The sequence below is a fragment of the Emericellopsis atlantica genome (genome assembly GCF_019669845.1).
Source record: "Emericellopsis atlantica unplaced genomic scaffold F5Z01scaffold_11, whole genome shotgun sequence".
Classification (NCBI taxonomy): domain Eukaryota; kingdom Fungi; phylum Ascomycota; class Sordariomycetes; order Hypocreales; family Bionectriaceae; genus Emericellopsis; species Emericellopsis atlantica.
The window spans coordinates 394,784-411,015 of NW_025764713.1; the positions used below are offsets into that span (position 1 = coordinate 394,784).

At 57.6% G+C, this 16,232-nt stretch overlaps 8 protein-coding genes across 8 annotated transcripts; 4 read left to right on the forward strand and 4 right to left on the reverse strand.

Annotated features, from left to right (window-relative positions):
* The first annotated feature begins 359 nt into the window (after nt 1-359).
* On the forward strand, nt 360-2,385 carry F5Z01DRAFT_67507 (cytochrome P450). Its single transcript, XM_046265110.1, has 3 exons — nt 360-650; nt 714-1,227; nt 1,292-2,385. The coding sequence occupies exons 1-3, from the start codon at nt 482-484 to the stop codon at nt 2,211-2,213; spliced, it is 1,605 nt and encodes a 534-aa protein (XP_046118938.1). The 5' UTR covers nt 360-481; the 3' UTR covers nt 2,214-2,385.
* Nucleotides 2,263-4,643, reverse strand: F5Z01DRAFT_736159 (pyridoxal phosphate-dependent transferase). The gene is made up of 4 exons (XM_046266781.1): nt 3,916-4,643; nt 3,835-3,868; nt 2,614-3,773; nt 2,263-2,548 (listed from the first exon to the last, which is right to left on the reverse strand). The coding sequence occupies exons 1-4, from the start codon at nt 4,180-4,182 to the stop codon at nt 2,291-2,293; spliced, it is 1,719 nt and encodes a 572-aa protein (XP_046118939.1). The 5' UTR covers nt 4,183-4,643; the 3' UTR covers nt 2,263-2,290.
* Nucleotides 4,644-4,686: 43 nt separating this feature from the next.
* On the reverse strand, nt 4,687-5,685 carry F5Z01DRAFT_681072 (uncharacterized protein; the record flags this gene model as incomplete). Its single annotated transcript, XM_046265651.1, has 2 exons — nt 4,687-5,532; nt 5,629-5,685. The coding sequence occupies 2 exons, from the start codon at nt 5,683-5,685 to the stop codon at nt 4,687-4,689; spliced, it is 903 nt and encodes a 300-aa protein (XP_046118940.1).
* A 180-nt stretch (nt 5,686-5,865) lies between these two features.
* On the forward strand, nt 5,866-9,865 carry F5Z01DRAFT_653624 (RIC1-domain-containing protein). The gene is made up of 3 exons (XM_046263378.1): nt 5,866-6,658; nt 6,709-8,874; nt 8,926-9,865. The coding sequence occupies exons 1-3, from the start codon at nt 6,032-6,034 to the stop codon at nt 9,643-9,645; spliced, it is 3,513 nt and encodes a 1,170-aa protein (XP_046118941.1). The 5' UTR covers nt 5,866-6,031; the 3' UTR covers nt 9,646-9,865.
* Nucleotides 9,866-11,127, forward strand: F5Z01DRAFT_653627 (casein kinase II, regulatory subunit). The gene is made up of 3 exons (XM_046263379.1): nt 9,866-10,174; nt 10,267-10,512; nt 10,570-11,127. Exons 1-3 carry the CDS (start codon nt 10,100-10,102, stop codon nt 11,041-11,043), a joined length of 795 nt encoding a protein of 264 aa, XP_046118942.1. The 5' UTR covers nt 9,866-10,099; the 3' UTR covers nt 11,044-11,127.
* Nucleotides 11,128-11,302: 175 nt separating this feature from the next.
* On the reverse strand, nt 11,303-12,709 carry F5Z01DRAFT_681075 (PAP2 domain-containing protein; the record flags this gene model as incomplete). The annotated part of the gene is made up of 2 exons (XM_046265652.1): nt 11,303-12,479; nt 12,549-12,709. The coding sequence occupies 2 exons, from the start codon at nt 12,707-12,709 to the stop codon at nt 11,303-11,305; spliced, it is 1,338 nt and encodes a 445-aa protein (XP_046118943.1).
* Nucleotides 12,710-13,790: 1,081 nt separating this feature from the next.
* On the reverse strand, nt 13,791-15,439 carry F5Z01DRAFT_64770 (60S ribosomal protein L2). The gene is made up of 3 exons (XM_046263000.1): nt 14,233-15,439; nt 14,105-14,178; nt 13,791-14,055 (listed from the first exon to the last, which is right to left on the reverse strand). Exons 1-3 carry the CDS (start codon nt 15,182-15,184, stop codon nt 13,954-13,956), a joined length of 1,128 nt encoding a protein of 375 aa, XP_046118944.1. The 5' UTR covers nt 15,185-15,439; the 3' UTR covers nt 13,791-13,953.
* On the forward strand, nt 15,433-16,150 carry F5Z01DRAFT_653634 (uncharacterized protein). Its single transcript, XM_046263380.1, has one exon. It carries the CDS (start codon nt 15,622-15,624, stop codon nt 15,832-15,834), a length of 213 nt encoding a protein of 70 aa, XP_046118945.1. The 5' UTR covers nt 15,433-15,621; the 3' UTR covers nt 15,835-16,150.
* The last annotated feature ends 82 nt before the right edge of the window (nt 16,151-16,232 follow it).

The following is a 16,232-nucleotide window of genomic DNA, read 5'->3' on the forward strand; positions in this document are numbered from 1 at the left end:
TCCCGTTCGCAAACTCACCACCTTTGGACTATGGGGTACCACACCATCACATCAAGTCCTCCTCCTCCATCCTCGGTCCTCGTCGAACCGGGTTCGTTTGTGCGGGCAACGTCGCCTTGCACGACACTGTGCATGGTGCACCCCTGGCTCTCACATGGGAACTGGACCGGACGCATGAACGCTGGCTGGTCCGCCCCTCCGGTCGACGAATTACTTGCATCGTGTCCGTACGATTGATTGATTGATTCATGTTCCAACGGACCCCGTGGGTCAATGGCTGCTCCGGCGGCCCGCTTGCGGACTACTTTAATCAACCACAACCCACCAGACCCTGACATTGATGCTTCTGCGTCCATACACTGTAGTTCTGTGTTACGACTGAGACCATTATTACTTAGTGTATAGTTCGAGGTCTCGAGCCTGATTCGTCTTCAACACCACACATCAACAAACACCAACAATTCGCAAGTTCACCTAGAGTATGGGCCTTGTCGAGACGGTCCTCGACCACCTGACGGTCAAGTCCGTGGCCTTGCTGGTCGTTGGCTTCATCGTCGTGCAATATCTTGTGAACCGCCTCATCGAACATGTTCGTCTCAGGCGCATACCAGGCAAGCGTGCGCGAAAGGTGCCCTCGTGGGCCCCCTTTGGTAAGCACAAGGCACCCTCACACTGATCGGGACGGGAACAAGCAACTAACACCCATCTCCTAGGCCTCGATCTCGTCAAGGGCGCCGTGGAGTCCACGCTGGCCCAGACGAACCTCGACTACTGGCGCAACGTGTACTTCAAGGACGGCACGCGGTGGACCGGTGAGGCGCGCGTTCTCAACCAGCGCATCCTCATGACCGCGGACCCTGAGAACATCAAGGCCATCCTCGCCCTGCAATTCTCCGATTTCGGCAAGGGGGAGCCCTTCCACGACGAGTGGAAGGACTTTCTCGGCGACAGCATCTTCACCACCGATGGCCCACAGTGGCACGCCAGCCGCCAGCTCATCCGCCCCCAGTTCACAAAGGATCGCGTGAGCGACCTGGAGTGCTTCGAGTCGCACATGCAGACCTTGTTCCGGGCCATGGACAACCTGGGCCCGCTGGACGGCGAGCACCAAAAGGTGACGCCGGGCAATGCTCATGGCAAGGTGCTAGACATTAGCGAGCTCTTCTTCCGGTACACGCTCGATGTGACGACGGAATTCTTGCTAGGAAAGGACACCAAGTCTCTATGGTGAGTATTTATTCCCTTGGGTACTGTCGTGGGAGGGCCGCCATGTGCTAAAGCCAGACTGCAGCTCCATCCGCAACGACTTTGCCGACTCGTTCAACGAGGTGCAGCGTGTGCAGAACATCATTGTGCGCGCCTCCAAGGCCCGCCACTGGATCCCCAAGTCGTCCTTCTGGAACGGACTCGCCCTGTGCAACAAGTTTATCAACTTCTACATTGACCGCGTGCTGCAGCTGAGCCCGGCCGAGCTCGAGTCCCACAACAAGGGCGAGCGCGGGTACACCTTTGTCCACGCCCTCGCCGGCTTCACGCGCGACCCCAAGGTGCTCCGCGACCAGATCATCGCCGTGCTCCTCGCCGGCCGCGACACCACGGCCTCAACTCTCTCGTGGACCCTCTACGAGCTCAGCCGCACCCCCCATGCCGTCACCAAGCTGCGCCAGGAGATCCTGTCCACCGTGGGCCGCGACCGCACCCCGACGTACGAGCATCTCAAGAACATGCCCTACCTCAAGGCCATCCTCAACGAGACCCTCCGTCTGTACCCATCCGTGCCCTTCAACGTCCGTCTCGCGCTCAAGGACTGCACGCTCCCGACCGGAGGCGGGCCTGACGGCACCGAGCCCATCGCCATCCTCAAGGACACCCCCATTGGCTACTCCACGCTCGTCATGCAGCGTCGCCCGGATCTCTACCCCCCCGTCTCGGACAATTTCGCCGACCCAGAGGTCTTCAGCCCCGAGCGGTGGTCCGTCTGGCACCCCAAGCCCCACGACTACATCCCCTTCAACGCGGGCCCGCGCATCTGCATCGGCCAGCAGTTTGCCCTGACGGAGATGAGCTACGTCCTGGTGCGCATGTTCCAAAAGTACGACAGGGTCGAGAGCCACATGGGCCCCATTGACGGCGGCAAGCCCATGCTCAAGGCCGACATTGTCCTCTCGCCCGGTCAGGGTGTCAAGGTCGCCTTCTTCGAGGCGCAGGATTGAGAGTTGGGGGAGAGGAGTGGGATATGAGACACGGCTGCCGATAGCAATTAATGAATTTCATTCTTATTTTATTTTTCTTACGCCTTTCTAAAGCTCTTGCGCACCGCGGCGGCGAACCGACTAATGGCCTCACTCATGCTCTCGGCGCTCGCCGACGCATATGTCGCACGAAAGTGCAGACCCGACAGGGGCTTCTCTTTCTCTGTCTGGAACCAGGAGCCTCTGGCGATGAGAACGCCGTTCTGGATGCACGAGTCGAAAATCTCCTCCTCTATAGCCTTGAGATCCCGCTTCCCCGCGTCAGGGTGCTGTGCGTGATCAACAGTAAACCACATCTGCCTCGTCAGTATCTTGGAAAAGGATCCACATCCCATGAGATAAAAAGAAAAGAAGAACTCACAAACATGCCGGCGACGGGCGGTGTCCAGCTCACTAGCCCCCGCGGCAGATGCTCCTCGCACGCCGCCAGGAGGGTGTTCCTCTTGGCCGTGTACTCCAGCCGCAGGTTCATCAACCACTTCAGGTAGCCCTCGTGGCCCCATGTCTCGTCCAGCAGCTTGTGCAGGATCACCTGGGAGAACCCGTTCGGCCCTTGGTTGGCCACCTCGGCGTGGCGCTGGAAGCGCTCGACAATCTGCGCCGAGGCCACGATCCAGCCGAGTCGGGAGCCGGGCACGAGCACCTTGGAGAAGGAGTCCATGCGCAGGACCCGACCGTCCGTGTCGAGGCTGACTAGCGTCGGGAGGAGGGAGTCGACAAAGTCTTGGACGGATTCCGGCGGGGACGGGGCGGCCGCAGCCTGCGCATCTGAGGGGTAGGCCTTCATCTGGAGAAAGTAGTACGGCTCGTCCTCGATGATGAAGAGGTCGTGTTTTTGTGCTACGGCATAGATAGCCCTTCGTCGCTCGGCGCTCTGGGTGGCACCTGTTGGGTTCTGGCCGGAGGGTACGGTGTAGAGGACGTGAGGTTTCCTGGCCCCGTCCCTGGCCGACGTGTCCCAGTTGGTGAGCATCTCGTCCATGGCCTCTGGCAGTAAGCCTTGGTCATCAATGGCCGCGCCAAAGACATGGACGCCAAGGGGGTGGATCGTCTCCAGGGCCGTGGAGAAGCTGAAATCCTCGGTCAAGACGGAGTCGTTCCTGTCCTTGTCGCAGAACATCCGCAGCGCCTGCTCCAAGGCGCCCGTGCTGCCCACCGTCTGGCACACGCCCCAGTCCTTGTACGGCGGTTGGCAGATGATCTCGGTGTGCTCGGTCAGGAACCGCATCATCTGCGCCGACCCGGTGCTCTGTCCGTAGTTGAGGGCTATAGAGAGGTCGTAGTCCGCCACCTCGTCGCGGACGTCATACTTGCCGATGCTGAGGGTTTGTCCATTGGTCAACGTGTCGGCCTCGTGAAAGTTGGGCACCGTGGGCACTTTCATGGACAGGGAGGCAAAGGGGAAGACCTGGCTGGAGGGGAGACCGCCGCCGAGTGAGATGATCCCAGGCTGCTTGAGATGCTTCGCTGCTTGCTTCAAGGTACAGGGTCCACGCGCACGGCTTTCCCGAGTGAGGTGGTCTGTAGATGTAGATGTCAGTGTCAGGTAGCAGTCTCAACTCCGGAATACGGGGCCCTGTACCGTCCCACCTCTTCGCTGAGGGCATGCCTTCCGTCTTGGCCGTCAGTACGTCGTCCCCATAGGACCAGAGGTGAGACTCACAGAGCCTTTGAACATGTCACTGTTCGAGGCGGCCGCGATGCCGGCTACCAGCTTGCCCGCCTTGGCCCGTCGTGCCAGGATATCGTCTATCGCCTTTAAACCGCCCCTTTTCTCATGATGAGCTGGTGCTGCCGCAGGAGCCGCCTCATGATTGACCGGTGTGTTGCTCAAATATCTCGTTTGGACAGTAGTAGAGGTGACCATCCTGGCGAATGCTCTTGTTGTTGATAAGCGTGGCGCTCTGTATAACACGGGCGTCGTTATCATCAAGGAATCGGTGTTGGGCGTGTGGCCCAGACTTTATAGGTACTCTTGGTTTCGTCACGTAATAGCTCGTGTACACCGAGCCTTGTGTCATGTGCGCTTAGGACCGAAGAGTATAAGGTTCCCTTAGGTAATGGGCTGAACTGGCGCGCCCTACAAGATGGACTCTGACGGTCTGACAGATCCAGGGGGTCTTATCGGTGCACGTGCAGTTGATTAGGTGTCCATCAATCAATCAATACCCCCAGAACAGTGCGTGTTCTTTAGAACAGAGGGTCAGTGTCAATGTAAACTTGCCAGATTTCCCCATTCATAACGACCAGACATCTCACTCATACGTAATGGCCTTCCTGATTGAAGGTTGTCGCTTGCGCCCTGTGAGCGTGATCATCGTGTGGAGGCTGAGAGTGGAGGAGTGGGTATCCGCGGCTAGGCGCGGCCACCGTACGGCGGCACGGCGGAGTCTATGTGTCAGGTCACGTGCTACTCAAGCTATACCAGCATGCATCATTCATCTCCCGTACCCTCAACTCCTCCAGTAGTCCATGTCACGAGCACAAGCCAAATCGTGTGTGTCTCCAGAGCGAGACGAGGCGACTCCGCGACCACCTCAAGAGGTGCCACCCATCTCTCGAGCGCGGCCAGTTGATCACTCGCATTCTCTCCCTTCATGTTGGTGCCCTGAGCGGCGTTGATCAGATCAAGCACAGGGACGCCCAAGAATTGCGCAAGCTCGTTGGTGTCGAACATGCGCGCTTCCAGCCCCCGGGCATTCAGCCACTTCTTGTTGGCGACCTCTGCGTAGGCGGCAGCCCTTTGCCCTGGTGTTCGCGGCTTCTTGACAATGGCCCCGACGGCGGAGCCAGGCAGCTCGGCAGCTGCCCCTATGATGCCAAAGGCTGTGACGACTGGGATGGACACCGCGCCGCCCACAGCACCAAAGGCAGCACCAAGAATATTCCCCTGCTTGGCACTGGTGGCGATGCCCTTGCCCACGTCTTTGACGTGCGTCGCGAGCCCCTTTGTGATACGCTTCGGTGACTTGTACAGGTGCTTTGCCATGTCGCCCGCATGGCTGATGGCACGGTCCGAGACCTTGGCGGTCAGAAAGGCCGATATGGTGTCCAGGAAGGACCGCCAGGTGTCCTTTGTAATCCCATGGCTCAGCAGAAGAGGTGGGTAGACGTTGATGAAAGGTGACGAGGCCTCGGCCTTCAGTTGAGGGATGGCGATCACAGGCCCGCTTTGCTTAGACTCCGAGGAGACAGCAGTGAGGTAGGACGGCAGCTCTGTATCCGTGGGGAAGTTGAACGGCGACGAGATTGTGGGTGCGACATGTTGTTGCTGCTGCGGCTCTGCAGGGCCGGCATCATATGCGGGGAGAGGCTCGTTGGGCGTCGTCGTTGATGGCCCAGCTTGGCCTTGGCTGGAGCTTGCTTCCGCAGCGACTTCGTCAGCCTTGCTCTTGTGAGGCGCATCGCACGGCTCCTTCCCGCCGGAAGTCATATTGGACAAATGGATGGTGAGCAATATTGAGGTGAAATTACGAGGAAGAGTTGTGACTTCAGTGACTTGGGTCGTAATTCTGGCTAGTGCTTACTCCTAACTACTTACCGTACGGATACTCACTCGACAAAGTCGCTAGCGCTGGTCTGTCTTAGCGAGGCAATATCCCTGTTAAGAGTGGTGCCAATATCGAGCAGCAATTGTACCTTAGTTATGATACCTAAGGACTACAATTAGGCAGTGTCATCCTTGCGAGAAGACCACCAGGTGCCGTAGGGTAAGGTAGGTTCAGTCTGCACACAAAGGTTACGTAATGCCGCGAAGCTCCTGAACACAGGCACGTAACATGTCACGCTGCGCATCACGGCAATGGACAATTGGCGTTGCAAGTGCCCCCGATCCAGACGCACACCATAATCGAGACACCTTCAACGACAACCACATACATGGCACGCCAAAGTTCCTAGCATGCAGGACATTGGTTGGAGATGAACCACTGCACAGCTCACAGGCCACCGTAAACCGCGCGCACTGGCGACTGGGGCCTCGAACTTGGCCAGCTATTGCAATGTACTGGCCCATTGGGACTCCGCGCATCTATGCCACCAGCAGCAGCCGTACGCCATCCGTCAAGCTTCTCCCGTCGAGCGACGGGCTACCGTCCCCGTCAGACGTCCCCAATGCCTCTTCGAGGGACTCGTATGCCGTCCCCTCTCGGGAAGCGGCGCCCGAACACGACCAGGTCGAACTCGCCGTACCTACCACCCCATTGGCGCCTGCGACGCCCGCTGTCGCACCTGTCGACTATGAGGAGGGAGGCGAAAGCCATCAAGATGCCGCTTCAAGGGACTCAAAGGATACCCAAGCTACGCCAATACCCGTCAAGGACCCTGTACTAGCCCTCCGCACCTCGAGGACCGGCCATCTCTTCGCGACGATTACCACTACATCAATCACTGTTTGGCAGACCAAGGTATGGACACCTTCTCGTCCGTGATGAGCTCTTGCTAAGTGAACCGGCAGCCGACCGTTGTCCTCGCCATCGTCGTCCGATCCGAATCGTCCTTGCACCTGTACGGCGACAATGTCGGCCTGTTCCTGCGCCCCGACTCAGCCATCCTCGTGGTCCGCACAGCAAACGGCTACCTCATCACATACTCTCTCGCGACCGACGGCGAATCTCGCGTATACCGGCCGCATTTCCCCAATCACCACAACGTCCAGCGGCGGCGGCAAGGACTTGTCGCTGGCCAGCAGGGTCTCGCACCAGATGACTTTGTGTGGGGGCCTGGCGAGGGCGCAGGGATACGCGACATCAGTGTACGGTTTCGCATGGTGATCAAGGTCGACGCTGGGATCGAATCAGCACTTGCGTTGGATGACGAGCTCGTGGTCGCCACGCGCAAGCCCGCGGCGGTCCAATGCATCAGGTGGAATCCAGACAGCAGCGGCAGCCAGACCAGGACGGAGCTGATCAGTCGAATGGGCTGGACCGAGAAGAAGGCGTCCATTGTGGAAATGACACACGACCGACCGATGAACCTGTACACGTGGATCACCAGCGACGGAAGGGCCTACGCCGTCCAGAGGCACCGTCCTCGCCCAGGCGCCCCTGAAGATGATGCGGATGCCAAGAAGCTGTTTAAAGGGCATTGCTTCCACAGCCCCTCCGACGCAGCATCACATGCCGTCAAGGCTGTGATCAACGCTCGATTCTCGCTCATAGCTGTTGGCTGTGCTGATGGCAGTATTCAAGTCTACTCTGTCAGAGACTACGAGGGCAACGTACCGCACTCCCACACGCACCGCATACCCGTGTCAATAGCAGCATCAGGGGCTTTCACCAGCCTAGCCTACTCACCAGACGGCTACAGCCTCTTTGCTGGTTTCGCAAACGGATGGTCTACATGGTCCATGTTTGGAAAGCTTGGGACCAACAGCTTCTCCTCCGAGGCCAACATCTCCCAGACAAACGGTGAAGACTGGCTGCAAGGTGTCAAGGCTGCCTCGTGGATTGGCGGTGGTGCAGAGATTCTCCTCATCGGCCAGCAGCATGAGGCTGTCTGGTCTCTCGAGATGGCAAAGAGCGCCGTCACCGGCTGCTATAACGATTCAAACGTCTTTCGCACCGTACTCCAGACACCGACCGGGATCATGGTATATCGCGGATATGATCTGCCCGATCTCACCAGTATCTCGGCGGAGCCTTTCCTTTGGCACAGCGCCCGGATTCCAGCGACGTATCTGTTGAGGCAGTGGCCAATCCGGCAGACCGTCATTTCGCCCGACGGCCGATATGTCGCAGTGGCCGGGAAGCGTGGTCTCGCGCATTATAGCGTGAACAGTGGTCGGTGGAAGACCTTTGCCAGCGATGCCATGGAGAACGACTTTCAGGTTCGTGGCGGCATGTGCTGGCATCAGCACGTACTCGTGGCCGCCGTCGAGAGCAACAGAACTTACGAGTTGCGGCTGTACTCTCGCGAAGCGGCACTCGACTCGGCGCAGGTTATTCATCGGGAGGCTCTGCCTGCACCAGCAGTCCTCATCACGACATCAGGTGAAGACTCACTGCTCGTCTACACGTACGAGAACCTACTCTATCATTACATCTTTGTCCCTCATGCGGGCTCTGTGCGGTTGATCCAAGTCGGTCAAATTGCTTTCCACGGCATTGTGCGCTCACCAGCTCGCGTACGAGCCCTGAGCTGGGTCCTACCCAACACTCAGCTGGTGGATGGAGACCCATCGCAAGATGTGGCTGTTGCGTCGGTGTTGTTCCTTGTGGATGGCAAACTTGTTCTGCTCCGTCCATCGCTAAACGATGAAGGGCAGCTGAAGTACGATATGCGTGTCATTGCACAGAACGTGGAGTTTTTTGCCAACATGAGGGATCAGCCAGCTCTCAATGCGAATCAGCAGACGGCTGGAGCCACGGCATCACCTCCCTCAACACTCAAGGAGTCCTTGTGGGTCTTTGATGGCGTCGAACTCAAGGTCTGGCCTCAGTTCAGCGAGGTTCTGGAGGCAGCGTCGGGCGAGGCGCACAAGGACCTGCCGCCATGCGTGTCGGTCCCCGTAGACTTTTACCCCTTATCCGTTTTGCTGGAGAAAGGTGTTGTTCTGGGCGTCGAGTCGGATCTCGTCCAGCGAAGGGACGTGACGTTCTCCTTCTTCCACTTCGCGATCAGGGTATGGTCACCACTCCGTGCGTTGCAAATTTCTGGCTGACATTTTCTCAAGACACATTTACTCTTACCAGACATATTACGTTTCTACCTGCGAGAAAATCGCATCAACGAAGCATCAGCATTAGCGCAGCAGTATCAGCACCTAGAATATTTTGCGCACGGCCTGGAAATGCTGCTTCACAGAGTGCTTGACGAGGAAGCTGACACCTCACCTAGCCCAGACGAGGCTGTTCTGCCACGGGTCCTATCCTTATTATCCTCATTCAAGGAATACTTGGACGTTGTGCTGCAGTGCACACGGAAGACCGAGGTGCGCCAGTGGAAGACCCTGTTTGCCTATCTTCCACCGGCGCAAGAATTATTCGAAGAGTCTCTGCAAAGAGGCTCCCTCAAGACGGCAGGTGGCTATCTGATCGTGTTACACACGCTCGACGAACTCGACGCGGCCACGGAGCAACCCGTGCGCTTGCTGACCAGAGCCATGAGTGAAGGGGATTGGGACCTCTGCAAAGAGCTTGCGAGGTTCCTTGCCGCCATGGATGAGAAGGGAGAAGTGCTGCAGGAGGTTATGAAGATGGTCAACGCGACCACGCGACAGCCACAGAGCGATACCATAGCCGGCCGCCTGGCCATACCATCGTCGAAGGGGCTGCGGAACGGATCGAGTCCTGCAGACAGTGCAGATGAGGACGGCACGCAGTCGAGCCAGCGGTCGGGAAGCGATGCTGGCAGTGTGGCCTCGACAATGAGTCCCATCGGCGGACTCAGCTGAGATGTGAGTTAAAGCATGTGCGAGTAGACAGGCAGGCGTGTTCATGGGTGAGACGGCGTAATTTGTAGATAGCCATCATCTAATTTACATGGGTAATGACCTTGACAGATCATGATATAGGGGCGGTTGTTGACGTGATGCCTGTTGCAGCCAACCAGGATTGCTGAGTAAGGCAACATACCCGCGATGCCCCCCATAGCCCCCCCACCAACGGTTCACCACGATATCAACTGCCCTCCATCCCAAGCCATCCAGCCAACGCCTGTCGTACTACATACAGCACATTGCATCGGTATTCTGCACTTGACGACCACGAAAAGACGCCATCATCACTACTACATACATATACCTTGCGTTGCACGCTCCAAGATTCCCGTTCGAAGAAAACCCCTAGCGCCCAATTGCACCCCTCCCTCGACACAGCCCACGCATCCGTGCCACGGATCAGGTCCCGATGACGGCCCTCACCAACATGGAGGACTACGTGAGCGAGTCTGATAGTGACTACACTAGCTACTGGCGGGATTGGGTACGTCTCCAAGCGCGCCGCACGGGCGAGGGGGGATATCGCTACGCGGCGCGACATGCAAATGGGAAAAAAAGGCACTGACGAATGAATAGTTCATCTCCTCGCGCGGCAACGAGTACTTTTGCGAAATCGACGAGGACTACCTCACCGACCGGTTCAACCTCACAGGCCTCAACACCGAGGTCCAGTACTACCAATATGCGCTGGACCTCGTCACGGACGTTTTCGACCTCGACTGCGAGGACGACATGCGGGAGACTATCGAAAAGTCCGCGCGGCACCTGTACGGCCTCGTGCACGCCCGCTACATTGTGACCACGCGAGGTCTGAGCAAGATGGTAGGCCATTCCCACCGCTGGCAAGTACAGGATCAAGTGACTAACGTACTACCTTAGCTCGAGAAGTATAAGAAGGCCGACTTTGGCAAATGCCCACGCGTCGCGTGTCACTCACACCCTCTCCTGCCCATGGGCCTGTCGGACGTGCCTAGCGTGAAGCCCGTCAAGCTGTACTGCGCCAAGTGCGAGGATGCGTACAACCCAAAGTCCTCCCGGCACGCCGCTATCGACGGCGCGTACTTTGGCTCGTCCTTTCACAACATCATCTTCCAGGTCTATCCGGCGCTGGTGCCGGCCAAGTCCGTGGAGCGGTACGTGCCGAGGGTGTATGGGTTCAAGGTGCATGCGGCGGCGAGCCTGGTGCGGTGGCAGAGTGGACGACGGGAGGAGATGAGGCGGCGGCTGCGGAGGTTGGAGGTCGACACGGGGTTTAGAGATGGCGACGGGGAGGAAGGAGATGAGGACGGTGATGTCGAGTTTGAGGGTGTGGATGGACGGCCTGCTGTTGTAGAGGGGGCCCCTGTGCGATGATGCAGACGGACGACGCGTGCATGAGTTAGGTCAGGGATGAGAGAGGCGGCATGATGCTCACCTTTTGTCAAGGATGAATAGCGTTCGTTGTTGTACATGCTTAAAGTTTTCGCTACCAAATTATTGCTTAACCGTACCTGAACCGAAACTACGCCATCGTTCCGAAGTCAATCGTGTGCTTAGCGTCTTTCTCTACCTACTGCTACATATTGATCCTTCCATAGTACTATAATTTACCAGATCATGATCAGCCTAGCGCTTAGATCCTGTTCGCCGTGCCGTGATCCATCCTGTCCATCTCGACATCGTCGAAGCGCTGCTGGCCGTTGCTGTAGCCATAGCCTCCGCCGTGCTGATCGTACTCATTGGCATAGCCACCGTTGCCAGGACGCTGTGTCAAATGGCCAGCGCCAGAGCCTTGAGGCCGTCCGAGCTCAACATCGTTCGACTCGGCGTTCCTCTTGTGCAGCGCGTCCACTGGAGAAGGTGTATCCTCCTCATCAACGCCAGAGTACCCCACACGTCCCACGCCAGCCCAAAAGGCTCGGTCACTGCTTCTTGGCCCCCAGGCCCATCCAGCCCCCTCCTGAATAGGGAGGTGGTAGTACCGGAAGGAGTAGATGGCGGTAAACAGTCCCATGAGATATCCAAACAAAATGTCGAAGCCATGATGACGGAAGTCCCACCACCTCGACGCAGAGATGAAGATGGACAGCGCAAACGGTGTAAGGGTCAGAGCCAAAAGGTAGATTGGCGGTGCGGCTGCTTGACGGCGGACGGAGTGCAGCTTGGCATTGTGGCGCGCCGTGAGCGCAGTGCCCTTGGCGTTGAGCGGCGACGAAGCAGACTGTTCATCCTGTTCCATCGAGTTGCCATGGCGTGGCAGGCGCGAGGGGAAGGCGGCGCGCGTGGCGGTGCTGGACGAGGAGCCCGGGACAATGTAGGGGATGGTGACGGCGAACTTGGAGGCGAGAAAGAGGGTGAGGTACACCAGACCAGCGGCGGAGGTCGACGAGTGGCCGCTCGGGTAGCTTCGAAAGCCCTCGTCGAGCGCGGCGTTGTCAGTGGTCTGGCAGATCGACGCGGAATACAACACTCCGAGGGTGTTCTCGCCCTTGAACCCGCCAACAATGTAGTTGGCCGCATTCTGGTAGTCGGGGTCGCAGCGCGACAGGAGGTCGGGTCGCGGCTTTCCAAAGAGGTTCTTCATGGCTGACGTGAAGAAGAAGGCCCAGATGACGCTGAGCGCCAGACCCAGCCAGCCGACGTGCAACTCCCACAGCTTACGCTTCCATATGAGCGTCTTTGGCGTGTTGCGCGGGACGGTGGCGCCGGGGATGAAGATGAGGCAGACGATGAAGATGAGGACGATGGGGACGGCGCCCATTAGAATGACGAGGAGCCATACGGGTACTGTTTCATCGCGCAGGGGAAAACTATCATCAGAGTTCAGTATCGTGCTGCAGCATGCCAAGGCAGCATTAGAGTTCGGTGGATAAACTCACGAGATGTCGGGGTCGTTCAGGGAGAAGGGTCGCTTGTTGGGCGAGATTTTCCCCAGGACGTAACCGACTATACCCAAGGCCACCAAGACGATCCAGTCGAGTGCATAGGACAGGAAGACCTTCCAGGAGAATCCGCCAAGGCCCTGCCGCGCAGAGCCCATGGCCGATTTTGAAAATGAGCCGTTGGACATTCTGCGATATGTTTGTGTCATGCCCAAGACCGACTAGAAATCCGGGGAGGAGAAGGCAGATGGCGAGGAGGATGGACAGACGGACTGGAGGTCCCTGTAGGTAGTAGCGCGTAGTGACGCACTAGTTAGGTACTACTTTAGGCACCTTTGTCGAAGGCCTCCAAAGTCCAAGCCACAGTGGAATGAATGCAGGCAGCTCAGATAAGTTCCAAGGTGAGACCAGTGAAGTTGGTGGTTGGCGCGGGTGCCGAAGAGCCGATGGCGAAATCAAACACCAGATGTTCAACGGTCGTCGTGCGGGCGTGCGTGCGTGTGCCGTATGTATTCCAGACTGATGCTAGCTGGTGTGTGCTCGATCGAGGCTTTCGATTTCGAGAGATGAGTGAGTATGGAGAGGATCCGAATACGTAGTGCAATGACTGGAGTGAGGATCCGGTTGTTGCAATGCCAGGCGCCTAGTCGACTGCTGCCGCGTCGATCATGTCCGCCAGATCGGATCTGTGCTCAGGGATGGTGTCCTGCAAGGGAGTTGATGGGTCCAGCGTGTGCATTCACCACCTATTAATTATACCAACTGTATCCGTACGGAGTAGGCACACAAGGCTCGAGGAGATCTTCTACATATGTAACGCATCCAGGGACAGGTGGCGCAGAGGCTTCTAAAAATGCATTCTTGATCGTCGGCTGCCGCGCGTTCCCGCATCTAGACCAGGAGGCTCTCTTTGCATGTGTTGCACAGCCATGTTGAGCCATTGTCGCAGAAACGACAAGTGGTCGCGTGCTCTCCACCTTGGGAGCCGCGACGCCGACCTTTGTTCTCCCCACCCCTGTCGGCTGTGGCTTGGTGGCCAAGCTCCAGAGGAGGAGGGTGGAACGCAGCCAATCCATCTGTGCACGTTGCAATACGAGCAACGTGAGTGGACGCCCGCTGTCTGGTCAATGTCTGTAGTGACGGCTATGCGATGCCGACGGGACGTGGCTTGACCTAGCGGTATTTGCTGGTTGATTACTTACGTACTGCAAGTTCTCCCTAACAGAAAGCGACATGTGAATTGGCTACACGGATACGCGCACCCGATAATATACAATGCCATTGCTATCATCACAGCCTGACAACAGCCTCGAAATAATACATACATACATACAGCATTCGTCTGCACCCTCCAGGCCACGTGCTCCCTCCCATTGACAGACAGCTGTCTCTCTAAACTGACTTAAGCCTTGTTGGATCTTCTCTTGCCGTGGTTGCGAGGACGGGGAGTGACCACAAAGGCGTTGACATTGTGCTTGCGGCGAGTCTTGTAGCCTGACTTGGTCTATGAAGGGTTAGATATTGAACGTGGGAGTGTCAACGGAACAACTTACAGGACGGCCCCAAGGAGTGACCGGATGGCGATTACTCTTCGACTTACCACGACCACCACCGTGGGGATGATCGACTGCAGCATGTCAGCAAACCTATACATCCAACCGACAAACATTCCATGTCTCACCTTTGTTCATCGCCACACCACGAACCGTGGGACGAATACCAAGCCATCGGCTGCGACCAGCCTTGCCCAATTGGCGGTACCCATGATGGATGTTGCTAGCAACACCAATAGTAGCACATGCATCCTTGCTGACGCGGCGAACCTCGCCACTCTGCAGACGGACTTCCACATATTTTCCGGTCATGACCTTGCTGCCATCATCCCGCGTCTCTTCGTTCTTGTTGACGACGACAGCGTGGGTCCCTGCACTGCGGCAGAACACGGCGCCGCGAGAGGCAGAAGAGCCAACGGCAAACACCGTCGTGCCAACCGGCACCATGTGCAGCGGCAGGCAGTTGCCCTTGAAAGCTGTTTTGGACGCCAGGATACCAGGGTCGACAATGCCTCCCATGCTGGCCAGGAGCTTCGCCGGGATACCCGCACGATAGCTGTGCACAACGTCGCCAGCCCTCAGTCCGTCCGCGGCCAGGATGTAGGACTTTTTGCCCGTGGCCTTCTCGGTCAGCAACGCAATGTGCGCGCTGCGGCCTGGATCGTATTCGATTCGGTCCACCAAATGAGGCCCAGGGATCTTGCGCTCAAAGTCGACATTGCGCAATCTCCGTTTCGCACCTCCTCCGCGGTGACGCACTGTTATCCTTCCCGTAGAGTTACGTCCACCTCTTGACTGGCCCTTTTTGGGGACCGTCAGCGGCAGGTAGGGCCGCCCTTTCCACAAGTGATCGTTGATGGGTCGCTTCAAGTGACGGACACCGGGTGTGCGAGGCTTGTATGTTCGCAGAAAAAGACCTCCCTTGGCCCGCCTAGCGGCTTCGTCGTTCCCGGCTGTTGACTCCGTCTGCGCTTCAATGTTGTTGGCCTGGCCAGAAGCAAAGCGAACAGCCGGCTTGTTGAATGAAAGGGCCTGCAGGCCTCTGCGGACTGCAGATAGCTGCAGCCGCTGTTGTAGCATCGCAAGGTTCAGCTCGAGCTGTCCAAAGGTCGACGTAGGTTCGTGATTCGTTACGAGGGGTTGGGGAAAGGAGGTCGTCGAGGCGTCTCCAACTCAATTCGGCGGGAAAATGACAATATCACAGGTAGCCTGTTACCGACGCATTGCCCTGGACAGCACGGAGGGCGGCAGCTGTTATCAATTAGACGTCGACGTCTAATAAGTCGTTGGCGCGCGTTGTCGAGGCCGTCGCAACCTCGCTGGAAATTTGTCCGGAGACATGGCGAAACCACTACTCCGGATCTGTGGCGCAGGTCGCTCTCTCAGCCACATTTGGGCACCGACTTCAGCTCAGCCACCGACTGCTAGGGAGCGGGGGCTTGATCTCACGCGTCGAGCTAATACCGGCCCGAGCACCGTCGCGGTTGGGCGTGCTGTCCAATGATGGCCCCGTTGCTATGCCGTTGCTATTGTTTGCATGGGGCTCGTTGACGAACTTTGTACCAATTTTCGACATGGGTCACGCTTCGCGGTGCCATTGTGCCACTTCGCGTCGAACTGACTGCTCACTCCCAAGTCTGTATGCCACGGTGCAAAGGCCATCAACTGCAAGGCTATTAATTACACTGGCCCGCCTCAAGCCGATTTGCTCTTCATTCTCACAGCCTTGAACAAATTCCATTCACCCCAGATCCGTGTCTTGTCGCGTGTTCCCTGCCATATTAAGATCGCGTCTCCAGCCAAATCACTGGTTTTATTCAGCGTCTGCAGGGCCAGCCGCGAGCAAGACAGCTTCCCGTCCAATCCTCGCGTCCAAAAAGGTGGAACTCCAGCCCATCTGACGTAGCAACGCTGCGTTGAGCCAGTCAACCACCCCAGAGCAGCCGCGCTCTGGAACAGGTACGTACCTCCTCACCAGCCTCTCCGCCAGCCCCACTTTGGCTCTGCTGCGAGCTCCACCAGACTCGTCAAAACATGACTTGCACCTCGACTGCAGAGCTGCCCTCTGCTACTGCACTGTCCGCCTTGACATCAAAACACCTCGCCAGCCACTGCAGGCCCTCTCATT